Source organism: Drosophila melanogaster, chromosome 3L (assembly GCF_000001215.4).
Source record: "Drosophila melanogaster chromosome 3L".
NCBI classification, from domain to species: domain Eukaryota; kingdom Metazoa; phylum Arthropoda; class Insecta; order Diptera; family Drosophilidae; genus Drosophila; species Drosophila melanogaster.
The window spans coordinates 5,130,669-5,155,520 of NT_037436.4; the positions used below are offsets into that span (position 1 = coordinate 5,130,669).

A 24,852-nucleotide genomic window follows, 5' to 3' on the forward strand; every position below is an offset into this window, starting at 1 on the left:
CATTGTGGCGGCATTCTCGAAAGTTCGTTATTTACATATTTAGAGCAGGGCGAATGTTTCCGGTTTTCAGCTGCAAGATCGTCGTCAGCATCATCAATACTTGCACGATGACTGGGCAAAAAAAACACTTGGCCTCCGTACCAATCATATGTTGGTTTTTATACCATCGCCCAGCCCAAAATGGTTCCGTCGTTTAGCTTAACTTTTATTGATTTAGTATTCCACTCTACAGGCCTGACAGCTGTTCAAAGTGTCAAATATTTATGGATCCTCTGCTCAAGTGATAATTTATATTTTAATTGGCTTGACCACTGATCATTCGATCATTGGATCTTGAACTTCAGATTAACTTACCATTTGAATTGGGTGATCGAGGGGCTCTAGATACACTGAATTAGCAATTAAACTGCCTGGCATTACAATTTCCGCCTTCTTCCGGGTTTTGTTTAAATATTACTCCGCTGACCGCATTTGAGGTGACCTTCATTTGTCGATGTCTTCATTTACCCAGTCTGATTATTATTTAATCAACGATCAACTTCTTCAGTGGCTTAGCGAAGCAAACAAAAGATGCCACCACCAAGTAAACAGGGCAGCCTGGTTTTGCTGCTCGGTCCCGCTGCCGAAAAAATTGGCCCGAAAAAAAAAAAAAACAAAGCACCTGCCTCAACATGCCACGCCCCTTGAATCGTCTGCTTTTGGCCAGGTTTTTCTGTTTATACTTCTTTTTCGCTTACCGTCTTATTTATGCGAGACTCTTTTGTTTATGTATCGTTCATTTGTCCTCTTCTTCATTGCAAACTGCAGTTTACACATGACATTATCATCGATGGTCACCCAAAAGTTTGGCTATAAAAAGGCCTGATGCCAGATGGAGCCATGTGCAGTCGATATTTGGATTAATCAGCGTAATCATCTCCCCAGCAGCAGCAATCATGAAGTACCTAGCTCTGGTGAGTATTTGGATATAACATTTGGATTAATAATTGGATTAAATGATTTCCAATTAAGTGCAACATATGAAGTTGTTTGTTGAAGTATATTAAATTTTCAATTTGTACTAAAAATCTATTGTAATTCACATTTTTCAGACCATTTTCGTGTGCCTTATGGCCATCGCCCTCATTTCTGCCGTGCCCGTGGATGAGTCCCTGATCGGCGATAATATCTACCAGCCTGCCTTCGACGATGTCCAGCGTCCCCAGGATCCGCAGGCCATCTTCAAGCTGAAGAAGCTGCTCAAGTTGAAGAAGCTCCTGGGTTAGGAGAAATTCGCAATAAGCTTCGTTCAGATTCTAGTCCAGCCAATTGGGAACCTTGCCTCCCCCACTACATTCGATTTTCAAACCGTTTTGTTTAGACAATACCCAATAAGCACAAACACACAAACACACACAAAAGCACATACATACGAGTAAAGTATACGTAATCGTAACTAAAATAAATGTTATTTTCATACACGTCGGCTTTTCTTATATCATCGAAGCGTCGGGGATGAGATCTCCATGTGTGTCCAAAAAGGAGCTAATGACTGGCAGCGGGTCGGGTTTTTGTTTGCCTAGATCTGAATAAGAAACCCGTTTCGGATCGTTTCTGGGTAGAGAGTGTGAAAAGCGAACGGAATCTTCCTTACATGCGTATAAATATTGGCCAATCTCAGTCGTAAATGAATCAAGTGGGTTCAATGATGTGCTAATACAAGGAGCCCACTGTGAGATTAATGATCATACCTACTTTCATTAATTGGCATGATTAGTTAACTTGATATGCCAGTAATATTATAGCTTAACTAAATATAATATATTAAATATTTTCAAGTATCAAAATTATGTAAAAAGTAACGATAACTCATCACATATTGACATATTGAGAGCTGGTCACGAAAAATCGGACATGATTGCCATCAAGTTGAAGCACATGGTTCCAGCCTTTCAACTTACCATAAATTTTAACATTCAGGTGTATTAGTAGTATTAGGAATGATTTTAATGTGATCGTAAAAAAAGAAAATTATTTGGAATTGAAGGTTGGACCTCTTCAAACAAAAGACTTAAGAAGCGAACTTGTTTTTTTTTTGGGCACCATTTTGTTTTAACCTTGCAATAAAAAATGAATAAGTAAAGGTTTCGTTACCAAATACTTTCTTTAATTTCACTCTTGTTTTTCTTCTTAAAAACCTAAACACATGTTAAGTTAAACTATAAATCCATAAATGTGAGGGTGTGGTGTCTAGCCCAGGAACAGCAGCTTCTTGAGCAGCTTCAGCTTGAGCAGGAAGGATTGGTCGTCGGATGGGTTGACGGACTCACTGCCAGGACCTTCGAAGCCATCGGGAATGGCCTCCTCGCGAGGAGCAGCACTGGTGGCCATGAAGCACACGGCAAGGCAAAGGAAGACGCTCTGTAAAGGAAGGGTCAGTAAAGTTCCTTGGTATTCCGTGTCGATTTTTAGTGACGCACCAGGAGCAAGAACTTCATGTTGTATGTGGCTAGATGTATGTAGTAATCGATCGATGGATTCGCACTGCGCGTTGACAGACCTGCTTGCACTGATCACCAGACCCCGCCGACCCGTCTATTTATATGCCTGTTCAGTTGAGAGTGAGTTGCTCGGCCGGCAGACCGCTCGTCTTTCATAGAAACTAAAACAACGCGAAGCATCAGCCAAAGATTCAGTGATTCACATGTCGGCGGGCGGGGTGGTATATCAATCTGTTTGGACTATTAAAAGTGATTTTAGTCCAACACGCAATGTGATAACAAAAGCCAGGTTCCCTTTTTCGTAGCCAAGTAGATTACCTTATTGTGGTGCCATTGTTGAACTTGCGACGCCTTATGTTTGGGCAATTTGTTGACTTGCGGTTTCTCCGGCTTCACTTCTTTTTGCTAATCGGTGTTTCCTTGGTTCTGGGTTCTATTTGACTTGGCCATTAGCTGCGAGCGGAATCTCTGCTAAATATTAATTAGCAACTTGACATTGGCCTTAACGTTCAGATCAGCCATTAGCTTTTCGTTCACACCTCCATAATAGGCTAGAGTAGCTGAATTATCCGAATATAGTTATATTTTTAAGTGTGTATGCTGGCAGACGGCGAATAACCCATTGCGCAAAATTGATAAGATTTTGAGATTTAAATTTAAGCAGGCGGTTTGAAAATGCCGACCTGCCAACTTTTCGAAATTAGCTGCATTGAGTAAATTAAAAGTCGAATGTAGAGTTATTTGTAAATTTCTAAATATTTCACATCCAAGCTAAAATCTGTAAAATCGAAGTAATTTTATTCTTATAATTAAATGTGTTTACATTTTAATTAAGATTTGCTTTCCATAATTATCAATCAAGATTTACAAAATGGAGTAGAAAAGAGGAAAATACATAAATCTCCTCTTTGATTTTCCCACTTTTGAAAATTTAAATAAATAGCGCCAATTTTCCAGTGCTGCCACTCTTATCAAAAAGTTTGCAAGAGAACAAAAAATCGATTGGCCTCGCCAACAACATTACTCACTGCACTAATCGATTATAATTATATATTAAAGCACAAAAAATACCAACAGATATCGAAATTCGATAGCATCGATACGCTGTAACAAACAAATAAAAAAAAAGAAACAAATTAGTCAAATTACAAAATTTATCAGTTATCCAATTGCACACAAAAACCAACTCAAAATTAGCCCAATTTCCATCGCAGGCCCACACGAAGAGAACAAACGGATACAATGACGGGTTCGTTCAGTGTGAAGCTCAAGTCCAAAAAAGGTCAATTCATTGTCAACGACCTGAACGAGCATACGACGCTGGGGGAGCTGAAAACGAAAATAGTCCAGGCCACCGACATCGAAGCGACGCAATTGCACGTCCTAGTAGGCTATCCGCCCAAGCCATTGGATCTCTCGCAGCAGCAGGAGCAGCGCGCCCTCAAGGCGGTCGGAATCAACAGCGGAGAGACGCTGATTGTGGAGGAGAAGGCTGCCCCTGCTCCTGCTGCCCCTGTGCCTGGCGGCACCACCGTGGAGGATGACGAGGCGCTGGCGCGTCGTCTGCAGGCCGAGGAGGAGGCACAGCTGCTGCAGGAAACCGCTGGCGGTCCAGTCGCCCAGGCAGCAGACTACCAGCTGCCAGTGGCGCCGACGGAAAGCGGACCGAATGGCGACTTTAATGGCATACTGCTGAAGAAGGTGGTGCCGGCGGACAATTCGTGCCTCTTCACCAGCATACGATTCGTGCTCAACGGGAAGGTGGACAACGAGGGCAGCGAAATGATGCGTCACATCATTGCGCAGGAGGTGGCCGCCGATCCGCAGAGCTACAACGACGCCGTGCTGGGCAAATCGAATGCCGAGTACTGCGCCTGGATACAGAAGGCGGATTCGTGGGGCGGCGCCATCGAAGTGTCCATACTGTCCAACTACTATGGCATTGAGATCGATGTGGTGGACATACAAAACGCCATTATCAATCGCTTTGGCGAGGACAAGAACTTTGGACTGCGTGTCTTCCTGCTCTTCGATGGCATCCACTACGATCCGCTGTACATGGAGACATCGCCGAGTGCTGCGCCGGCCACCATCTTCCCGGTGGAAGAGCTGGGCGTCTATCAGCAGGCCGAGCAGTTGGCCAACGAGGCGCAGTCCTCCCGCCAATACACCAATGTGGATAAATTCACGCTGCGCTGCATGCAGTGCGATGTCAGGCTGGTCGGCCAGGTGCAGGCCCAGGAGCATGCCAAGCAAACCGGACACAAGAACTTTGGAGAGATTTAATACGTCCTGATCTTCGGCACCGTCTACATTGTGGCATTCATGCTGTTCGCCTACTACCTGCTCACCACCTAGCCACAATCGCCGTGCGAGGAGTCATCTCATTAGCAGTACTACCTCCACATCACCGCCTACCTAAGTTATTAATTATTGAATTGAGCCCAGCCGCCTGTATTCATGTTAGTCCCCTTTTAATCCCTTTCGGAATGCAATAAAATATACCTTCATCTACACTAGGCAAGTCTTGGAGTTGGTACCTATATAGCTATAAGGTCAAGTTCCAGAAAGCTGTCCTGAATTCACAAGGCAACCAACTACGTACGTACTTTTTTACTGAGCGTCGAACAAAACCGAGGCTCTCAACTGTTCAATTACATTAAATTTAAAATAGTTATCTTAGGTCCAGTGCTAGGAAGCCCATGGTGGGGTCATGGCAGCGGGATTCTGGAGGTAGGACATCACCACCGCACTGACGCTCAACATAAAGGAGGAGAGCACCTGTTTGGCATCGTCGCTGGCCCGAGAACTGGCGAAACTAATGCAGGAGCAGTACAGCGCAAACCAGGCGCACCACTTGAGCTGTGTAGGTGGGTTACATACTGATAAATGCCAAGTCACTTGGTTGTAATCTTTGGGGTGTTATTACCTTCATCATCAGTCCACACATGGAGAAAATCATGCCCAGAATGTTCATGTAATCCGGCATCATGTCCTCGTTGGCGCCGCCGCTCTGGCCCTGGTTCTTGGGCGCCTTGTAGCGGTTGATCTTCTCCTTGCGGCGCGGATCCACGGTCATGTTCATTTTTAATTTATTTAATTTTCACCAATTTAATCGAAAAACCAGGTCAGATTGCAATGGATGTTTGCGTGGAATGTGAATGCCGTGCAGGTTGCTTACGTTCTTATTTGACTGGCATTTCGGACACAAGGTGGCAACGCCCCTTCATCAGCTGTTTCTTTATTTACACCGCCGCCACACGCACGTTTAAAATAGTTTTTTTTTAATTACATAAAAATCACAGAAAATTGCAACAGATAACATGGCTCTGCGGTTGATTAGCCGTTCAATGAGCTGCCACATACGTGGCTTGCAATTAAATGCCACCGGAAGACGGTTAAATAGTTACAACATCAGCCGGCTGGTTATTCTGCCTGCAACTTGGTCTTGCTCACAAAATCGCCTGCTGCACGTGAGGATTACGGATCAACAAGCCGGTTTGGAGACCAAACGAGAGGCCAACAGGAACCAGAATCCTTTTCGCGAAGAAGTTTTTGAAGAACTTATCACAGCAGCACCCAAGGAGCACCAGAAGTTTAAGCCAGAAAAGAAACCCAAAGAGAAGTCCACCAAAAAGGTGCAGGATTTTGGTGATCCGGACACCTTTGGCGATGCCAAGGTGGCTGCAACAGAAGACCCGGGTGATGTCGAGGAAGAGGAGTTCCTTAGCAATTCCACTAGGCGCTCAAAGAAACTAAAAGCCGTGGAATACGCCCGCCAAATTAAGGACCATCTTAAGGCGAATCGCCTAAATGAGGCCATCGCCGTGCTGGAGCAACGGATGCTAAAGGAGGATCGCGCCAAGCCGGACAAGTACATATACAATCTGCTGATCAGTGGCTGTGCCAAGGCGGGCTACACCCGCAAGGCCTTCTTCCTGTACACCAAGATGCGGCAACGTGGTCTTCAAGTCACCGGAGGAACCTACACTTCGCTATTCAACGCCTGCGCCAATGCTCCCTCCGTGAGCGATGGCCTGGCCAAGGCCCAAATCCTGCGGGAGAACATGCTCGAGAAGGGCTACGAACCAAATGTGAAAAACTACAATGCCATGATCAAGGCGTATGGAAGGTGTGGCGATGTGGACACCGCCTACATGCTGGCCGACGAAATGATGGAGCGCCAGCTGGAACTGAATGCAGATACATTCAACTTTCTGCTGCAGGCGTGTGCCAGCAACTCGGAGCACGGTTTCCGGCATGCTCTGCTGACTTGGCACAACATGTTGCAGCGAGGTATTAGCCCGGACTACTACAGCTTCAATGCAATGCTGAGATGTGCAAGGGATTGTGGCTTCGGTGACTTGGATTCCATGCGAGAGGTTATCGATAAAATTGCGCCCTCAGCTGCTAGAAAGAAACCAGTTCTCCAGTTGGAGAAAGGTCAGCAAGATGATTTACCCAGTGTGGAAGCCAACACAACTACGTTGCCTGCCCAAATTGAGGTGGCCACCACAGCGAGCGAGCTGGAACTGCCCAATCTTTTGCTGCCTCAGCCGCATCTGGGCAGTCTGGTGGCCCTGGAGGAGGTGACACGTCCACACGAACGTTTCTTGCTACTCGGCGGTCTCACTGGCTTTCTGGAGCACATGAAGCAGCACAACATTACACCGGACATCGAGACATTTACCGCAATGCTGGAGGTGATACCGCCCACAAATGCTGCCGAGAAGCAGCTGCTCACGTTTGTGCGCAAGATTGGCCTCAAGGCGGACATCGACTTCTTCAACATACTGATTAAAAAGCGTTCCATGCGCTTTGATTACGAGAGTGCCAAGGAAGTGCTCCTCATGATTCGCACGGCGGGTTTGCGGCCGGACATTGTCACCTACGGTGTGCTCGCTTTGGGTTGTCGCACGCAGGAAGAGGCTAGGGAACTGCTGGAACAGATGCATGTGGCGGGCATTAAGATGAACATGCCCATACTGGGGGCCATGCTGCGGCAGGGATGTGCTAACAAATCCTTTAGCTACGTCAACGAGATCATTCAGTTGAGTCTGGAGGAGGGCCTTAAGCCAAATGAAGCCTTCCTGCGGCACCTGCACAACTTTCACAGAGGTTGTGCGCGAGCCATTGATGCCAGAGTGAGTTTATAGCTAACTTTCTGCTAGTTAAATCATTAATTGTTGTGTATATGCAGCATCCATCAACCAAGACGGCAGCCTTTAAGAAGGGCCACTCTAAGTTCTGTGATAAATACCGCCTGTACTACGAGGAGCAGGGACTGTCCGGTCTCAAGCTGGAGGACGCCATTGCCAAGGTGAAGGAGCGCCCGTATGACCAGTTCAAGCTGCCGCCTGTCAACGGAATGGAACCACTCAAGCACGAGCAGCTCAAGCACAAAACGAAACAGCGAAAGTACATCAAGAAGATCAAGATACACGAGCTGAAGGATGACCCTCCCAAAGAGTCTTTGAAGAGGATAGAATAAGCTAAAAAGTTTAACTCCCAATAAAGTTTATTATTATTCGTTAACCAATCATGGTTCTTTTGCGTCCGCGTGCTCGCACCTCCTCGAACTTGGTGAGCACTGCCTGTTCGTCCTTACCGCACGCTGTGCGATAGGCGGCCAGGACGTGCTCGAAGATATACGGCTGTTCGCTGTGCGTACTGAGTAGCGCCCGCTCCAGGACGTACAGATCCACACCCTTGTCCTCGGTGGCCTGATTGTAGTGGCTCAAGCCGAAGTCAATCAGAATGACATCGTAGTCGCCACCCTTCGGATTGATGAGGATGTTAGATGTGGTGAGATCGCCATGTATAATGTGATTGGAGTGCATTTTCCCAATGATTTCACCGATCCGCGTGCAGAACTCCAGCAGACATTTCTTGGCTTCATCCTCCGTCTGAGTGGACACTGTTTCCTGGATGAACTGCTTGGCAGTCTTGGCTGCATCGAAATATTCCATATACAGCTTGTGGGTGTTGAGGTCCGAGTGGAGGATCTTTGGTGCCAGGATTCCAGCGGCTAGACATCTTCCCGATGCCTTGGCCTCCGCTTTCATGCGCTGCCGCGTGATCTGGGTGTTCAGTTCCGGGTGGCGGTACTTCTTTACGAACCGCTCCTTGATCAGGCAGGCTTCTCCTTTGAAATCGCCCAAATATAGGCGTCCTTCAGCGCCTTGTTTCAGGATTTCTAGGGACATTTTTAATACGCTTGAAAACAAACCGGTGCACTTGTCTTAAACAAGGTGGCAACACCACACAGCGTCGTTTGTAAGAGGGGTTGGGAAAATGTACCTTTTATTTTTTTTAAGTTTAGAAAATAATTATCGACTGCTACTGAATTTTCCCACCAACCATAAATGTGAAACCACTATAAATATATTAAATGGAGAACCCCCTAAAAACTTACCATCTACGCCCATGATTTCATTACTCATTCACCACGAAGCGCGTGCAAAACAGCTGCTTGCTGTTTTCGTATTTACTCCTATAGCGCCAATCGAATCTCCGAGTGAATCATCATCAGGAAAACCCATCACAACATCGTCAGAAGTCGGAAACCTTAGTTTAAGATCGCACCAAATCCCAAAATGTTCAACAATATTTTCGGAAAGAAACCCACCGTGAAGGAGCAGCAGCGGGAGAATGACCGATCGCTGCGCAAGGCCACCAGGGACATCGAACGGGAGCGCAGGAAAATGGAGGAGGAGGAGCGCAAGCTGGAGCTGGAGATCCGACGGAATGCCGCCGCTGGGAACAACGATGCCTGCCGCATTCTGGCCAAGCAGCTGGTGGAGATCAGGAAGCAGAAATCACGCACATACGCAGCAGCGGGCAAGATTCAGTCCATTGGCTACCAGAACAAGAACATGGGCGCCAATATCGCCCTAAGCGAAGCCATGGGCACCACGGCCAAGACGATGGGTGAAATGAATAAGGTGATGCGACCGGAGGCCATCGGGGAAACAGTGCGCCAGTTCCAGGCGGCCAACATGAAGATGGAAATGACCGACGAGATGATCAACGACACGCTGGACGACATGCTGAATGAGTCCGGCGACGAGGAGGAGTCCAATGCCGTAGTCAACAAGGTGCTCGACGAGATCGGCATCGAGATCTCCGGCAAGATGTCCAGCATCCCGGCCACGGGATCCTCAGACTTTGAGACGAGTGGCAAGCGCACCGAGAAGGACATTGCCGATCAACTGGCCAAGCTGCGCTCCTCTTAGTCCTTACCTGTTTTTCATTCTATTTTGTAACTACTGTGAACATCGCTGTTATCCATAGCCCGTAAGAAATTATATTTATGTACACCGCTTACAAACGAGCTGTCATTCCACCGCCAGCCACAATGGACTCTCCGGTAATGTAGCCCGCATCCTCGGAGACCAAAAAGGAGACCACGCCAGCCATCTCCTCACTGGTGCCCAGACGACCCATGGGTATTTTGCTCAAAGCCGCTTCATTCGCCGACTCATTCTCGTACAGTGCTTTCGAGAACTTTGTCCTGATGACTCCTGGAGCCAGGCAGTTGACGCGAATGCCCTCGGGCGCCAGATCCTTGGCGGCTGCCTTGGTCAAGCCAATCAGCGCGGTCTTGCTGACGGAATAGGCTCCCAGTAGCTATGCGATTAAGATAACGGAGATAAGCATTGAACAACTGAACCGCAGATAAGGCGACTAACCTCAAAGGCATCATAGCCAGCAATGGAGGAGACGAAAACGATGCTGGAGTTCTTTTGCTGGCGCAGGAGAGGCAGTGCCTCCTTGGCCAGCAGATAGGAACTCTTCACGTTCACATCGAAGATCTTGTCCCACACCTTCTCATCGCACTCGAGGACACCGCCGACCGCAGGATTGGTGGCTGCATTGCTGACCAGAATGTTGAGCTTGCCAAACTTGCTAATGGTCTCCTCAAAGAGCTGTTTGCGATCCTCGGGTTCGCTGACATGGCACTTCAGACCGTGGACATTCAAGTTCAGTTTGCGCAGCTCCGCCAGAGCAGAGTCCACATTCTTTTGCTTGCGACTGCTGATGACCACTGCGGCGCCATCTTCGGCCAGCCTTTTGGCAATCGCGAAACCAATGCTGGGAGGGATTAATCAGAATTTAGTGGGTGCGATCCTCTCCAGTTTCTATTGAGCTGCTTACCCATCGGTGGAGGCGGTGACCACGGCTACTTTTCCTGCCAAACGCTTCATCGTGCCGGCTGTCGAACTTTGACTACTGCTGGACAAGCGTTTGTGGCATTGATTGAGATTAGGGCCAACAAGTTTTCGGCTGTAATTGTTGCTGTTTTGATCGAAACTTGAACTTTGACCACTTCCACTCACAGCGCTGGCATTCAGACGGATCTTGGGCGCCCTGACCACCAGTTGTTTGCTCAGATGCAACATTTTTGAAGTAGGACTTTTGCGAAGGATCTTGAGATTCGTTGCCTAATAATTGATTTTCCCTATTTTAACTACGAATCTCCAAACTGTTTACTAGTTCTTCTTTTCAGCGGTTTGCCATTCACAGTGAATGAAAAAGCTCATTCGCCGGTGGCGCGAAATTTGAAAATTTATTAAAGTTATCTCTGCAGTGGCTTAGTAATAAAAACCAGATTAACCTACATAATAACTAAAATTAGGGCTAAAAATATCATTTATCCCTAGTCAATATGTTGTAATACTCCACTTAGGGCCACTCAGTCATGGGCAGATAAGAATTCTTGAAAAGAAAATCTTCCCACAGCAAGATAAACGCTGCGTTTCGTAATAATATAAACAAAGATAAATACGCATGACAAACAAACCGCAAAAAGTTGGAGAATCGCTTGACATAATGGACTGTTTTCGGATCCGAAACATATATATGTACTATATATATGTACATACGAGCCGAAAGTGCAAATTAATAGGGGATCGCAGCGATCCGTACGATCTGACTTCATTATAGACGCAGTCGTCGGCGGAATCAGCACGCAAGTGGAGTCTCCGGTTTTCCAAGTCAATCCGGCACGCGCTTACGGCTTTGTTAGTTAGCAACTTTTCGCAACCGTCGGCGGGGCATGTGATACGAAAAAAGGCGCCCATGCTAGTGAAACTAATCAGCAAACTAAAGATACACTAAGCCAAAGAATATTAAGTGAAACACACATAGAACAAGATGAGCGAGCAGACAAAGGAAATCGAAGCTCTGCCGCCCACCTTGCAGGACTTCAAGGCTCCCGATCTGCCGGCCAATAAGCCAGTGCTCTTCTTCCATCCGTACAACTTCCATGCGCAAAAAGTTAGTAACCGCTTGCTTTCAATCATGTGATCATTGAAAAGGTATTTGCCCAACAGATCCAGCCGCTAATGCCGCGAAATTACAAAACTAATCATTTCCAAATGAAATCATCGTTTTATTTACTTTTTTTCTCGTATTTCTTTTGTTTTTTTCGATGTAATAATGGGGTGGCCCGCGTCGAAGGTTCTCCACCCAAGATCTTTATTAAATCTCTCGGCCACTCGGATGCAATGGAGCATGACCTAGCGGGTGGCGGGCCGGAAATGTAGTAGGGCTAGCGCTATTGGAGTTCTCTAGTTTTCCATTCTGTACAGATATGACAGCATATTTACCTGCTGGCTGCTCCAGGTGCTAATGAAGTGGATTGAAGCGGAGTGAAAAAACAAAATAAACAAACTTATGTGTGGAGGAATCTGCTCCAAAAGAACGTAATATAATAACTAAACCGAAATGATTTAATTTAATGCCAGATCGTGTCTAAAAATATCTGTTTTGGTTAATGAAGCGAGTAATTAGTAGCGGAATATTGCATCTTTGGGTTCGTCTTTAGATACATTTAAGCAAATGCACATATATACTTAATATCTGAGTTATAAATCTGCTAATATCATAGCTCAGTTAAAGTGAACCCACTTATCATCGCAGGTTCTTATGGTCTTCTACGAGAAGAAGATCGACTTCTTTCCCTATGTGGTGGACCTGTGCAATGGCGAGCAGTACTCCAATTGGTTCCTAAACCTCAATCCCAAGGGCGATGTGCCAGTGCTCCAGGATGGCGCCCTCGTCATTCCCAGCTCGACGCACATCATCAACTATGTGGAGAGCAAATTTCGCGGTGGTAATTCCCAGTTAGCTACCCGCCCATAGTAACTTGACTTATCAACTTCATCATTTAGATCGATCGCTGAAGCCAGCGCACAACTCCAAGGAATTCGATCAAATGCTGATCTTCGAGCAGGCAATGGCCCGCCTTCCAGTGGGAACACTCAGCCTGGGCTCCTTCATACACGACGATCTGAAGCTGGTGCCCAAGGCGCCCTTCATCGGACCCGTGCGCCAGTCCTGCCTGAGTAAGTTACTCGCACCTGTGAACTCAACAACATAACTCAACAGTCAACACTCGTACGCCCCGCAGAAAACAATGAAAAGGTGCTGGATCTGCTGCGCCACTCGGTGGACGAACAGGCGACCAAAAAAGCAGCGCTGCAGCACAAGCTGGACATACAGTTGCGCCGCCACGAGCTGGCCTCGTCCCGCGAGGAATTCCAGAAGGTTCTGGATGCCGTGCGGCACTTTCTGCTCTATGTGGAGCAGGAGCTAACCGCCCAGGCGCCACGCGTTGAGTGGCTGACCGGCGACGAACTGAGCGTGGCGGATATCTCGCTGGGATTGCTGCTGCATCGACTGTATCAGCTGGGATTCGAGAATCAGTTCTGGACCTTCGGAAAGCTGCCGCAGGTGGAGGCATACTTCTTGCGCTTCCGGCAGCGCGAGTCCTTCCACCGCCTGCAGCCGAGCAACTTTGCCATACTGCGCGAAATGTGGACCCGAACGCCGGGCAACTATAAGCTAGGAGCGGGCGCCGGCTTCCTGGGTATGGCCATGTTCGCCGCCTTCGCGCACAAGTGAGCGGAGCAGCGGGACAGCAGACTTTGTTAACAAATCCTTTTACTGTTAAAGTTGGGCACATATAAACACACGAACATAAGAACGCTTAAAGCTACGCACTGCTGATGAAGGATGCTTGGGGTGTCATGGTAAGAATCCGGCGGTGGAGGAGGATGAGGAGAAGAGCGCGCGATCCAGTGCCAGCCTCGGCTGCTTGCTTAGTAATATCATCATCGTTTCATATCATCGTTGCTGAATATACAAAAATTTGGTATAAATTCCAATCCGTCACCTAACTATCAATTCCTTCTATGCTTGATGGCTGCTCTCCCCTCTGTTGACTTGACCAGGGTTCAGCTCTCAGCTCTCCAGCGTCTGCTGCTCGCGATCCCTTTCCCGTTTCTGCTGATCGGACATCAGCAAATTGGCGGCTGCACTGGCCGCCTTGGGGCTGGTGAACAGCGGCATTCCCATAAACGTGGGTATCTGCTGATCCCTTGGCACTCCCGTCGTTGCCGCCTTGCCATTGAGGTTGGTCCTCGAACTGTTGGATCCCGAGCTCGTGGTGGCCGCACCCGTGGATAAATGCGAGGGTCGCTTGAAGGGGAAGGTGGGTATCTCTCGCTGATAGCTGAAGCTTCCGTTGCCAGGCGCCTCAGGCAGCAGACCGGGCGTGGGATACCAGAAGCGATAGGTGAAGTACCAGGTGAGTATGGCAATAATGCCGCTGATCACCTTCTCGATCATGCGGTGATAGTACAGCATGGTGCCCACCAACATGATGTCCCACAGCAGCTGCAGGGCCGCCATGCCGATGAATAGGGTGCGAATGATCGGCGTCAGGCGTTTGTACAAGAACTGCAGGCTGCGCATTTGCTCCTCGTTCAGCGTTCTCAGCGGATTCGTGCCCGAGTTCTCGGCTGTGCTGCGATTGTGTCGCTCGTTGCGGATGTGCTCCTTGATGGTCTCCCAGCGGATGATGGGACGCGCCTCCTCGATCAGCACCAGGCTGGAGTGGATCAGGATGAAGGCGTGTCCGGATATATCAAAGCCCTTCCACAGATGACCAGCCTTCAAACAGCTCGATTTGGTCGCATAACCTGGAAGCGCACACGCGATAGTTATTATTAAATTCATTACACGATGCTTGTATACCCACCCTTTGTGGTGCAGCGTCCGTAGGAGTTCTCCACGACGTTAAACAGCTTGGTCCAGAAGAACCAGAAGAAGGTGGCTATGACGATGCGCGGGAAATGGTGTCGCAGCATCCGTTTGTGGTCGCCACACGTAATCGTATAGGCCGAGAGCACCAGGAAGGGCACCACGAAGAGCAGCGTCCAGCCCCAGCCGATCTTCACGAAGTACTGGTTGAACAGGTTGTCCGATCGGGCGAAGTACGTCTTGGGGAAGGGCACAAAGTCCCCGATTACGGAGATCACAAACAGACTGCCCAGATACAAGGCTACTTTGAGGTCCGTATTGAAGAATATGGTCTTCTTGCACAAATGGATGACGCCCATGACCAGGATCTCGCGGATGCTAGTGGGTGCGGCCGTGGGCCTCGTTCCGCGCGCTTCCGACCTGGTGATGTCAGGTCCTCCGGGCCTGAAATTCATGTTGGAACCGGAGGAGGAGGGACTTCCCGCAGTACCGCCCAAATTTGGACGCAGCGGACGTCGCTTGGTGGCCATAGCTGGAGCTGTTGCTCGGGTCCAAAGTGTGTCACTTGAAAACTGCGTTGTTTGCTGCCGTTTTTGGTAATGCTGCGAGTGAAAAGCGAAAGTGAAAGCGAAGGAATCGTGCGTGTCAAAGTTCAACGGTTGCCAGACGCACTTACCTGTGACCAAACAGTGCCAGCGCATTCAAATCAGATCAACTGGTCAATTTGTTTGCTTTTTCGCCGGGCTTAGAGCACCCACTGCGTTGTTCTCAGTTGTAATTTTTCAATTCTTATTTTGGCCCAAATGTACGTGTTGCGCCTGTAAAAAATAGAACAGCTGCAGCTGGTGAGCACGCTTCACTGTGACTGGCAACTCTGATTGGAATTTTTATAAAGAGCGGGTTTCGTGGCGAATGGCAAGCCATGTGATCAGCTGTTCGGGCCTGAGATTTATCTCGAGCATTTTTAATTGCCGGTGCGGTTTTAATTGAACTGCGGCATGTACAACTCGGCCAAGCAGCTGCAGCGCGTGCTGACAGCGCGCGAGATTCGTAAAACCTTTTTGGATCATTTCACCGTCAATCATGGCCACAAGTTCGTTCGCTCCAGCCCGGTGGTGCCCTTTTGCGATCCCACTGTGGCTTTCGTTAACGCGGGCATGAATCAGGTGAGGTAACAGGCCCATTAAAAGCTATTGTTCGCTTGTTTATACGATGGCCTTCGCTGTAGTTCAAGTCGGTGTTCCTGGGCACAGCAGCGGCGCCACACAAGCGGGTTGTCAACTCCCAGAAGTGCGTCCGCGTTGGGGGAAAGCACAATGATCTCTCCGTGGTGGGCACGGATGGCTATCATCACACGTTCTTTGAGATGCTGGGCAACTGGTCCTTTGGGGATTACTTCAAGGTGGGTGCGTTCAGCTTACCCTCTATCACTTCTTTCTCACGAGACCTTTGGGTTTTCAGCGGGAGGCGTGTGCAATGGCCCTGGAGCTGCTCCGTGGTCCCTACAACATTGATCCAGGTCGTCTATACGTCACATACTTTGCTGGCGACAAGGTGCTGGGCATTCCAGCCGATCTGGAGTGTTTCGAGATCTGGAGGAGCCTGGGGTAAAGCTTGTTACATAACGAGAAGTTGGTTTCTTAAGTACTCGTGCTTTGCAGCTTTCCCGCCTCGCGAATACTGCCCTTTGGCTGCGCCGACAATTTTTGGGAAATGGGCGCTACAGGGCCGTGTGGTCCCTGCACCGAAATCCACATAGATCATCGCCCGGATTTGGGCAGCGTGGAGCAGCGAGCCAAGTTGGTGAACGCAGGTCGTTCCGATCTCACAGAGCTTTGGAATCTTGTCTTTATACAGTACAATCGGTGAGGATTTGCCTTCAAGTGGATTGTGTTCCTAGCCTAAGGTTCTTTATGCATTGATAGTCATGCCGATGGCAGCATCTCTCAATTGCCCGCTCATCATGTGGACACCGGCATGGGTTTTGAGCGGCTAACGGCTGTGCTTCAGAATAAGTCTTCTAACTATGATACGGACTTGTTCACGCCGATATTTGATGGCATCCAGCAGGCGGCCAAGACTCCGGTTTACAGTGGCAGCTTTCCGGATGGTGGAAATGCAGCAGTACTCGACACCAGCTATAGGATACTAGCCGATCATGCACGCATGGTGACCGCCTGTTTGGCCGACGGCATGCTTCCAGATCAAAAGTAAGCTTGTACTCATGCCCTGCAAATTTCGCATATAATCCAATATCTATTTCAGTCAGAAATTGCGTCGCGTGCTGCGCAAAGCTCTCAACATTTCGGAGCATGTGTTTGCCCACGACAAATTGCTGACCCAGCTAGTTCCTATTGTGGTGGAGACACTTGGTGAAGCCTATCCAGAGATGGCGGCTAAGCAGCAGGCTGTTATCGACTTGATCTGCCACGAGCAGGAGGTCTACAAGAATCTAAGAGAGAGTTCTTCCAAAGCGTTTGCAGAGGTGCTTATGGAGTTTCCCAATCTGGATGACATCGATCTGATGGAGTGCCCGGGATTCGTGCCCGCCTATCGAGAGTTGCAGATGCAGCGCTGCAAGTTTTCCAATAACACAATACCAGGGGACTTCCTTTACAAGCTGACCGATACCTACGGCCTGACCGAGGAGAGTTTCCTCAAGCTGGCTGAATTGGAGAACATGAACTGTGATTTGGAGCGCTACAGGGCGGAGGTCAGTCTGGCGAAGCTCAAAGCCAAGGGCAACCAAAGGGAGACTGCTGGAGGATCACTCTGCGATCTGGCCACGGAGCAGCGTATTGCTGAAGCTCAGGCGATGCTAACGAAGCGTCTGACACCCACCGACAACAGTCACAAGTACACCTACTCCTTCGACAAGGAGAGTGATTCATACCAAATACCCCCACTAAAGACTCGAGTCCTCGGAATGCTCCTCAACGATGCGGAAGTGTCACGAACCCAAGGCAGTCGCATACAGCAACCCTTCACCGACCTTATTTCCATTGTGACCGCTGGCAGCAATTTCTACTATGAATCCGGAGGTCAACAATCGGATGGCGGAAAGATCCTTGTGAGCAATCACCAACAGCCAGACCATCCTCATTCACTAGACGTAATCGGTGTAAAGCATCTCAACGATTGCGTAGTTCACATCTGCAAGTTATCCAGTCCCACCGACGCCTTTCAGCTGGCCATTGGGGATGAGGTGGAGCTGCAGGTGGATGCGCAGCAGAGACAGCTCAACACGTGCCATCACACAGGTGAGATGAATATGTTAGAGTTACTAGAACCGATTACAATCAATCCCTATAATTCTAGCCACGCATCTACTAAACGCCGCCATCCGATCGCTTTTCAAGAAGGTCACCTACCAGGTCTCCAGTTCTGTGAGCAGCGATCAGTGCAAGCTGGAGCTGGGACTCCTGGGCAAGCGCATTCAAAAGACCGATGTACAGCTCATCGAGGATCTGATCAAGTGGGTCGTCCTGATATTAGAAATTTTTATGAATTTAACTTACAATCCTTTGCAATAGTCGCGTTATCTGCTCTGCTGCGCCGGTTGAAGTTCAATTGCTGAGTGCAGCTGAAGTTCTGGAGCAGAATGACATCACAATGGTGCCCGGCGAGGTTTATCCTGAGCAGGGATTGCGTCTAGTCAACGTGGAGAGTCCTGAACTGCAGCTGAGCTCCAAGGAACTGTGCTGCGGAACGCATGCAACCAACACCAGTGAGCTTTCGTGCTTCTGCATCGTGAATCTCAAGCAAACCAATCGTGCGAGATTCGCATTTACCGCCGTTGCTGGCCAGGCGGCGGAAAATGTGAGTGGACTTATATATCGCCTTAGACTAGTCATTTAATCTTCTTACTCTGTTCCAAATAGGTGCTGAAAACGGCTGCCCTGCTGCGACACCGCGTTGATCTCCTCGAGAAGCAGTTCCAAACTGACAAACTCACAAACGCTACGGAGGCGGAACTGCAGACGATTCGGCACAACATGTTGCACACGGACATTAAACTGCCATACGCTTTTAAGATGGACACGCTGGAACGCATCACCGAGATGCTGAAGAGAATAAAAGATTCATCGCGCACAACCTTAAAGTAAGTTTAACTTATTAAAGTAATGTGCTCCATTTCTAAACTCTACATTTTCAGAGAATTTGTGGACGTAGAGATGCGCACGCTGCTGCAGGAGAAGCCGTTGGACACACACCCCTTCATTCTGCACTACATCACCAGTTCCGCGCTCGTGGAGGAGATTCCTTTGCAACGAGCCACCAAGCTGTGCCCGGATCGGCCCATCCTCGTAATCAGCGTGTGTGATAGCGTGGTCAAGGCTCGCTGTTGTGTACCAGAAAAGTGTATCACGGAGAAATTCAACGCTTCCGCCTGGCTGCAATCCTTTGCCGACACCTTTAATGGACAAATAGCCGCGCCCAAGGGCCAAAATCCGCAGGCCGTGTGCAACATGAAGGGTCGACGGGTGAGCAATCTGTTCGAGGAACAGTTGGAGCAGGCAATGTCCAAGGCACATGCATACGCTAAGCTTTATCTATAGGTATAAGTTGTGATTACCCTCCAAAATGTGCTAGCTGTAAGCTTGCCCTTTGAATAATTGCTCATGTGAGGAGCGAGTAAATGGCGAAGTTTTAAGGAATTTCAGAATCTTTAATCACTAATCACTACCAGGTCATCCTCCTCCTCATCTTCTGCGTTATCCTCTTGATCCTGGGGCACCAAGCTGGAGTTCATCAACTCTTCAAAGACATCCGCATTATCGGAACTTTGATTGAAGAAGTAACTTATGTTATCCAAGGGCTTCACTGGCGTTGGAATCTTTTCGCTGATGCGATGCTGCATCTTGAATCGCTCCACTGGCGTCCTGGCCAGCTTCTGCAGATCTCCCTTGACCAGCAGATCAAAACTGTCCTCCAAGGAGAATCGCTTACTCTGCGGTAGTTGATCCACTTGAGAGAGATCTCTTTTCGTTTCCACTTTGGGCGATTCATTCACATTTCCTAGACTCATCTGCGCCAGACGTAAGCTCAAATCTTCCGCCATGGGTTCGTAATGAAGCTGGTGACCATCGTGGTTGGTCAGTGCTGGCTTGGCATTCGGATTCGAGATAATGCCTTTAACTATGTCCGACATATCGAACTCTTCGGCATCGCAATCGCTTTCCAGATCGGAGGGCAGGAACTTGGTGATGGGGGTGGAGCATTGCTGACGTTGCGGAGCGGGAGCCTTGACCGGAGTACCTTCCTTCTTGCGCCCTAGGAATTGGTGCAGTAATGGCTGGTTCTCTTCAGGCTGAGCCTTTATCTTTCTGACCACTCGCTTTGGTTTCGAATTCGGCTCGTTTTCCTTATTCTCCTCTTCAGATGCGGTTTTCTTCTTTCGCGTGGTTTTCTTGGCGGGCTTCTCCTTCGACTTCAAAAAGGCCGCTACTAAATCGGGATACGCTGTCTCCAGCATGTCCAATGGCTCAATGGTGTAGTAAAGTTCCTCGATTCCCTTGGGATGCTCCGCTTCGTACTCCGCAATCTGCTTGTCCGGAATAAGACCCTTGAAGATGCCACTGGGATCGTGCCAGCGCAATTCTAAGCTGGGCACACCCTTCACAGTTCGCTTTTTGATAATCTCGTGTGGCTGGATAAGTATCTTCTCCTGCTTCGATTGCTGCACCTGCCAGCGTGTGAGTATGGGAAAGAACTTTTGGAAGCAGTATATTTCTGGCCACTGCAAGAGATGTCCGATTTGTTTGATGAATTTGACAAGATTTGGTTGCCGCCAGTTGAGATTTAGATTGGGAATGGTGTCGGGTTCGCTGAGAAACTCGGCAATGATCTCTTCGTTGGGAAAGTCAGGAGATAATAGGGCTTTCCGCCTCAAAGTCAACTCGGACTTAATGGATAGTCGTTGTTCTCTAAGGGAAGAGTTTAATAAACAAATGTTTATATTAGTTTTAGGAAATAGCTCACTTCCAGAGACTCTCATCGCAGCCTTTGTGTGTGCGACACACACTGCAGCCACTTTTTGTGTGGCTCTGGGTCTTGCCAATGTGGCCACAATTGCTGCAGATGGATTTGTCGTCCACTCGGATCTCCAAGGCATTGTATTTATCGGTTTCACCACGCCAGCTTCTCATTCTGCAGAAATAATAATCAAAGCTTATTAGCTTTAAAAATATAATATATGTAACAATGTAGTAGACTACCTATCCAAAATCTCAGTCTCCTTGTACTTGTTGAACAGCTTTAGGACGCCATCCTTGCCAATGCCACCTATGCCATCAGGACAATAATCACAGCCGCAGAGCAAAGCCATCACAATGATCTTCTGTTGGCCAAAGTCCATTCGGGATGTGATCTCCCGCATGTCGTAGATGTCCACAGCTCCGCCGGCGGCTGCCTGGGCTCCTTGGGTGGAAACGGAGAAGTTGCGATAGACACGAACGGCTCCATAGGCAAAGCAATCCGAGTCCTGGCTAATGACGCCGTCCACTAGCTGCGGACAGGAATATAATCGGATTTGGTACAGAGTTCTTGTGAGGATGTAGTTGATATACGTACGCCATGCTTGTTGAGAAAGGCACAGTAGGCCTCCGCCTCGCCGGGACCTTGGACGCACTGGATTCCCATGGAGAGCAGCAGCGTTTCGCACTGCTTGAGAACATGGTTGAACCGGCTGCGTCCCTTGTCGCCCTTGGACGGCTGACTTTGGGTGCACTCAGGCGAATTCTTGGGCTTCACTCCCCGAAACTGGAGCTCATTCCTTTTGGCTATCACCTGGCTCTTGAGTTTTGGAGCAACTCCCTCCAAAACGAAAACCGGAGTAACTTGCTCCCAAATCAAGTAGCAAGTGCGAAAGAAGAGGTTCCTGTTGGTAAAGCGTAAATATTAATATTTTAAAAGAATATAAGGTATTAAGAATTTTTTAAACCTACTTTAAATGATGCCTTGGATGCACAAAGTAGTCCACAACATTAAGAGATTCGCACACCCAGCCGGCCAGGTCGATGGCCACTTTCTTTCCCCGCAGTTCATTAATGGGTTTACGTTCACAATGGGGCGTTAAAACACCCCATAATTCCTTGACGCCCATTTAAATAAGCTAAACAAAAACCCCGCGAGAAATTCGCAACAAATTTAAACAATCGCTTCTTCGTCAGAGTTGCCCAATCAGTTACTTTCTAGCTACTTGAAGCTATATTCAAAAGCAGCCAAGTGCAAAGTTGTGACAATAATTGGCAATGATAACTTTTTTAACAATAATACATGATGCTATTTTCAATAACAAATATTATACATATAAATGTCATCTTATTCGATTTTAAGAACACATTTCGTTTTTAGCTTTTTTTGAGCTTGTCTCTAGCTACATTTGACAGCACTGCGACTTCCGCCAGTCACTGCGAAGCATGCTCGATAACCGATAGCGGGCTTTGTTTTGACAGCTGCACAAGCGACCGCTGCGAATGGCCAGTGGTCAGCAGTCTCTTCTTCTTCCACGTCGACGTGTCGTGTCAGCCAAAAGAAAGTCGAAATAAAATATTGAATTGAAGCTGCCCCTTTGCGAGTAGGCCCGACAAAATTCAGAAGCTGCCAGTCGTCCGTACGCCAAACCACACACAACCACCACCGGCAAGATGGTTCTCGCGGATTTGGGTCGCAAGATAACAACGGCGCTGCACTCGCTCAGCAAGGCGACCGTAATCAATGAGGAGGCACTGAATTCCATGCTGAAGGAGATCTGCGCAGCGCTCCTGGAGGCTGATGTGAATATCCGACTGGTTAAGCAGCTGCGCGAGAATGTGCGTGCCGTTATTGATTTCGATGAGATGGCCGGTGGCCTGAACAAGAGGCGAATGATCCAATCGGCTGTGTTCAAGGAGCTCGTCAAACTGGTCGATCCCGGCGTGAAACCCTACCAACCCATCAAGGGCAAGGCCAATGTGGTCATGTTTGTGGGTCTGCAGGGCTCCGGTAAGACCACCACCTGTACCAAGCTGGCCTATCACTACCAGAAGCGCAACTGGAAGTCGTGTCTCGTGTGCGCGGATACCTTCCGTGCTGGTGCCTACGATCAGGTCAAGCAGAACGCCACCAAGGCGCGCATTCCGTTCTACGGCAGCTACACGGAAATCGATCCCGTGGTCATTGCCCAGGACGGTGTGGATATGTTCAAACGCGAGGGTTTCGAGATGATCATTGTGGACACCTCGGGTCGGCACAAGCAGGAGGAATCACTGTTCGAGGAGATGTTGGCAGTGTCCAATGCCGTCAGTCCCGACAACATAATCTTCGTGATGGACGCCACCATCGGACAGGCTTGCGAGGCTCAAGCGAAAGCCTTCAAAGACAAGGTGGACATCGGTTCGGTGATCATAACCAAGTTGGATGGCCACGCCAAGGGAGGCGGAGCTCTGTCCGCAGTGGCAGCCACACAGTCGCCCATCATCTTCATCGGTACGGGCGAGCACATCGACGATCTGGAGCCCTTCAAGACGAAACCCTTCGTGAGCAAACTGCTTGGAATGGGTGACATCGAAGGACTGATAGATAAGGTGAGACATGCCACACGAGCTTAAAATTATACCGCACTACAATACAATTGAAAACACGTACTGAATATAAACTCATTTTGCACAGGTAAACGAGCTGAAGCTAGACGGAAACGATGAGCTGTTAGAAAAGATCAAGCACGGTCATTTCACCATCCGCGACATGTACGAGCAGTTCCAGAACATCATGAAGATGGGCCCCTTCTCCCAGTTCATGAACATGATACCCGGTTTCTCGCAGGACTTTATGACCAAGGGCGGCGAACAGGAGTCGATGGCGCGCGTTAAGCGTATGATGACGATGATGGACAGTATGTCGGATAATGAACTGGACAATCGCGACGGAGCAAAGCTCTTTAGCAAGCAGCCAAACCGCTGCGTTCGTGTGGCCCAGGGAGCTGGTGTCATGGAGCGCGAGGTCAAGGAACTGATTGCACACTATACGAAATTTTCGGCGGTAGTAAAGAAGATGGGCGGCGTTAAGGGACTGTTCAAGCAGGGCGACATGACCAAGAATGTGAATCCAACACAGATGGCCAAGCTCAACCAGCAGATAGCGAAGATGATCGATCCCCGGATGCTGCAACAGATGGGCGGCGTTGGTGGTATCCAAAATATGATGAGGCAACTGCAGCAAGGAGCTGCGGGTGGTTTGGGTGGCCTGGGGAACCTGATGAGCGGTTTTGGTGGCAAGTGAGCAGGTGGCGTGTAAATTTAACGATTTTTATATGATTTTGTTTTCGCGTAGTTCGTAATTTGTTAGCCATTTGTTTCCATTTGTCCAAGGCCACAAAAATTGATACGCGTTGTGGAAGCGAATATAGCGTATATAGCCTATAAAGCCCATATAGATGTGCAAACAGTTAACAAATTCGGTTTTTGTACGGCTTGGCAGCCACAGTGTCAGTTTTTATAGTTTAAACAGTTTTCTGTACACGAACTAATGGAATTAGCATGCCTATCAGAATACCAGTAAGGCAATTGAACTAGATATAAACAATAAATAATTAATATATGAACTTGGCTTTAAATTGGTTGTGTTTATTGGGTTTAATCTCGGGCAACGAAAAGCAGAAATCCAGTCACCCTGTTGACCTAACACATACAACTAAAACAAAAAACAAGTTGCGAACAGGTGCCCAGAAAGATCGAAAGGATGCCAACGCAGCAAGGAAACCAAAATAAACAAACAGGCTGGCGGGCAAATTGTTAATGCTGTTTTTGGGGGAGGGTCTGTACACATACTCAAATGTATGCCTAGTGGGGTTGTACACTCAAAAAAAAAAACCTGACAGAAATTTATTTTTATTTGTCTGAATCATAATGGGTTATCATAGTGGATTATTTTGCAAATCTTTGGAAATTTATATTCAATTTCTCTTTTTAAGTTTTGACAACACTTTTTTCTGCGTGTGGTGTTTGGTGGCTCAGCTTTTCTGGTGGGGCTGACAGCATCCCTCGATTCTGTCCCGGAAGTTGTGCTTCGTCTGGGATTTTGGGGTTGTCACTTTCTCTCTCCCTTGCGTGCTGAAAACTCCATAATCCCAGCCACTCTGCCTTTTGCAATAACAATGAAATGGCGATTGCCTGCCATAAAAATGTCTATTAAGCTGTCAGGTTCTGACACTCATAAAACCATCAAACAAGTCAAACGAACAGGATAGCAGCAAAATCAGCAGGACGAACCGCTGTCAAAGTTTTCGGCCTCATCCTGGCGGCTTCCCCACGCACACATAGGCTCACATTCTCGCTAGGAGATT

At 48.3% G+C, this 24,852-nt stretch overlaps 13 protein-coding genes, 1 long non-coding RNA gene and 1 other non-coding gene across 20 annotated transcripts; 8 read left to right on the forward strand and 7 right to left on the reverse strand.

Annotated features, from left to right (window-relative positions):
* Positions 1-876: 876 nt before the first annotated feature.
* On the forward strand, positions 877-1,459 carry CG15212 (uncharacterized protein). Its single transcript, NM_144201.4, has 2 exons — positions 877-953; positions 1,092-1,459. Exons 1-2 carry the CDS (start codon positions 936-938, stop codon positions 1,263-1,265), a joined length of 192 nt encoding a protein of 63 aa, NP_652458.1. The 5' UTR covers positions 877-935; the 3' UTR covers positions 1,266-1,459.
* A 668-nt stretch (positions 1,460-2,127) lies between these two features.
* CG15213 (uncharacterized protein) lies at positions 2,128-2,552 on the reverse strand. The gene is made up of 2 exons (NM_144202.2): positions 2,460-2,552; positions 2,128-2,400 (listed from the first exon to the last, which is right to left on the reverse strand). Exons 1-2 carry the CDS (start codon positions 2,475-2,477, stop codon positions 2,230-2,232), a joined length of 189 nt encoding a protein of 62 aa, NP_652459.1. The 5' UTR covers positions 2,478-2,552; the 3' UTR covers positions 2,128-2,229.
* Positions 2,553-3,202: 650 nt separating this feature from the next.
* On the forward strand, positions 3,203-5,002 carry Yod1 (Yod1 deubiquitinase). 3 transcript variants are annotated; one of them, NM_001274507.1, is made up of 2 exons: positions 3,203-3,271; positions 3,678-5,002. In NM_001274507.1, the coding sequence occupies exon 2, from the start codon at positions 3,723-3,725 to the stop codon at positions 4,764-4,766; it is 1,044 nt and encodes a 347-aa protein (NP_001261436.1). In that variant the 5' UTR covers positions 3,203-3,271; positions 3,678-3,722; the 3' UTR covers positions 4,767-5,002. The 3 variants fall into 2 exon arrangements, with proteins under 3 accessions (NP_001261436.1, NP_647951.2, NP_001261435.1); NM_139694.4 differs by lacking the exon at positions 3,203-3,271 and having other exon boundaries at positions 3,552-5,002.
* asRNA:CR45160 (antisense RNA:CR45160) lies at positions 4,874-5,556 on the forward strand. The gene is made up of 4 exons (NR_124790.1): positions 4,874-4,942; positions 5,001-5,081; positions 5,155-5,350; positions 5,422-5,556.
* On the reverse strand, positions 5,080-5,624 carry CG10674 (uncharacterized protein). The gene is made up of 2 exons (NM_139693.2): positions 5,410-5,624; positions 5,080-5,342 (listed from the first exon to the last, which is right to left on the reverse strand). The coding sequence occupies exons 1-2, from the start codon at positions 5,563-5,565 to the stop codon at positions 5,172-5,174; spliced, it is 327 nt and encodes a 108-aa protein (NP_647950.1). The 5' UTR covers positions 5,566-5,624; the 3' UTR covers positions 5,080-5,171.
* Positions 5,625-5,707: 83 nt separating this feature from the next.
* On the forward strand, positions 5,708-8,011 carry CG4611 (uncharacterized protein). Its single transcript, NM_139692.3, has 2 exons — positions 5,708-7,624; positions 7,681-8,011. The coding sequence occupies exons 1-2, from the start codon at positions 5,804-5,806 to the stop codon at positions 7,969-7,971; spliced, it is 2,112 nt and encodes a 703-aa protein (NP_647949.1). The 5' UTR covers positions 5,708-5,803; the 3' UTR covers positions 7,972-8,011.
* Tcs5 (Threonyl-carbamoyl synthesis 5) lies at positions 7,984-8,727 on the reverse strand. The gene has a single exon (NM_139691.2). The coding sequence runs from the start codon at positions 8,684-8,686 to the stop codon at positions 8,012-8,014; it is 675 nt and encodes a 224-aa protein (NP_647948.1). The 5' UTR covers positions 8,687-8,727; the 3' UTR covers positions 7,984-8,011.
* Positions 8,728-8,950: 223 nt separating this feature from the next.
* On the forward strand, positions 8,951-9,805 carry CHMP2B (Charged multivesicular body protein 2b). The gene has a single exon (NM_139690.4). It carries the CDS (start codon positions 9,077-9,079, stop codon positions 9,713-9,715), a length of 639 nt encoding a protein of 212 aa, NP_647947.1. The 5' UTR covers positions 8,951-9,076; the 3' UTR covers positions 9,716-9,805.
* On the reverse strand, positions 9,772-10,978 carry Dhrs4 (Dehydrogenase/reductase 4). Its single transcript, NM_139689.3, has 3 exons — positions 10,638-10,978; positions 10,172-10,574; positions 9,772-10,109 (listed from the first exon to the last, which is right to left on the reverse strand). Exons 1-3 carry the CDS (start codon positions 10,880-10,882, stop codon positions 9,804-9,806), a joined length of 954 nt encoding a protein of 317 aa, NP_647946.1. The 5' UTR covers positions 10,883-10,978; the 3' UTR covers positions 9,772-9,803.
* A 306-nt stretch (positions 10,979-11,284) lies between these two features.
* Positions 11,285-13,649, forward strand: Gdap1. Of its 3 annotated transcripts, NM_001300010.1 has the most exons (5): positions 11,285-11,759; positions 12,405-12,597; positions 12,656-12,829; positions 12,895-13,353; positions 13,440-13,649. In NM_001300010.1, the coding sequence occupies exons 1-5, from the start codon at positions 11,637-11,639 to the stop codon at positions 13,451-13,453; spliced, it is 963 nt and encodes a 320-aa protein (NP_001286939.1). In that variant the 5' UTR covers positions 11,285-11,636; the 3' UTR covers positions 13,454-13,649. The 3 variants fall into 3 exon arrangements, with proteins under 3 accessions (NP_001286939.1, NP_647945.1, NP_001261437.1); NM_139688.4 differs by having other exon boundaries at positions 12,895-13,649; NM_001274508.1 differs by having other exon boundaries at positions 12,405-12,594; positions 12,895-13,649.
* Positions 11,852-12,112, reverse strand: lncRNA:CR45985 (long non-coding RNA:CR45985). The gene has a single exon (NR_133173.1). It is a non-coding gene; the product is annotated as a long non-coding RNA:CR45985 (long non-coding RNA).
* Fitm (Fat storage inducing transmembrane protein) lies at positions 13,414-15,395 on the reverse strand. Of its 2 annotated transcripts, NM_139687.3 has the most exons (3): positions 15,205-15,395; positions 14,527-15,130; positions 13,414-14,467 (listed from the first exon to the last, which is right to left on the reverse strand). In NM_139687.3, the coding sequence occupies exons 2-3, from the start codon at positions 15,056-15,058 to the stop codon at positions 13,728-13,730; spliced, it is 1,272 nt and encodes a 423-aa protein (NP_647944.2). In that variant the 5' UTR covers positions 15,059-15,130; positions 15,205-15,395; the 3' UTR covers positions 13,414-13,727. The 2 variants fall into 2 exon arrangements, with proteins under 2 accessions (NP_647944.2, NP_729053.2); NM_168110.3 differs by having other exon boundaries at positions 14,527-15,395.
* Positions 15,396-15,429: 34 nt separating this feature from the next.
* Positions 15,430-19,184, forward strand: AlaRS-m (Alanyl-tRNA synthetase, mitochondrial). The gene is made up of 10 exons (NM_079208.3): positions 15,430-15,694; positions 15,757-15,930; positions 15,990-16,135; positions 16,190-16,393; positions 16,454-16,738; positions 16,794-17,788; positions 17,847-18,003; positions 18,062-18,347; positions 18,410-18,630; positions 18,685-19,184. Exons 1-10 carry the CDS (start codon positions 15,527-15,529, stop codon positions 19,085-19,087), a joined length of 3,039 nt encoding a protein of 1,012 aa, NP_523932.2. The 5' UTR covers positions 15,430-15,526; the 3' UTR covers positions 19,088-19,184.
* Gen (XPG-like endonuclease) lies at positions 19,181-21,708 on the reverse strand. The gene is made up of 5 exons (NM_139686.3): positions 21,476-21,708; positions 21,102-21,408; positions 20,747-21,036; positions 20,511-20,678; positions 19,181-20,455 (listed from the first exon to the last, which is right to left on the reverse strand). The coding sequence occupies exons 1-5, from the start codon at positions 21,631-21,633 to the stop codon at positions 19,198-19,200; spliced, it is 2,181 nt and encodes a 726-aa protein (NP_647943.2). The 5' UTR covers positions 21,634-21,708; the 3' UTR covers positions 19,181-19,197.
* A 301-nt stretch (positions 21,709-22,009) lies between these two features.
* Srp54k (Signal recognition particle 54k) lies at positions 22,010-24,109 on the forward strand. The gene is made up of 2 exons (NM_079207.4): positions 22,010-23,095; positions 23,181-24,109. The coding sequence occupies exons 1-2, from the start codon at positions 22,178-22,180 to the stop codon at positions 23,787-23,789; spliced, it is 1,527 nt and encodes a 508-aa protein (NP_523931.1). The 5' UTR covers positions 22,010-22,177; the 3' UTR covers positions 23,790-24,109.
* Positions 24,110-24,852: the final 743 nt, after the last annotated feature.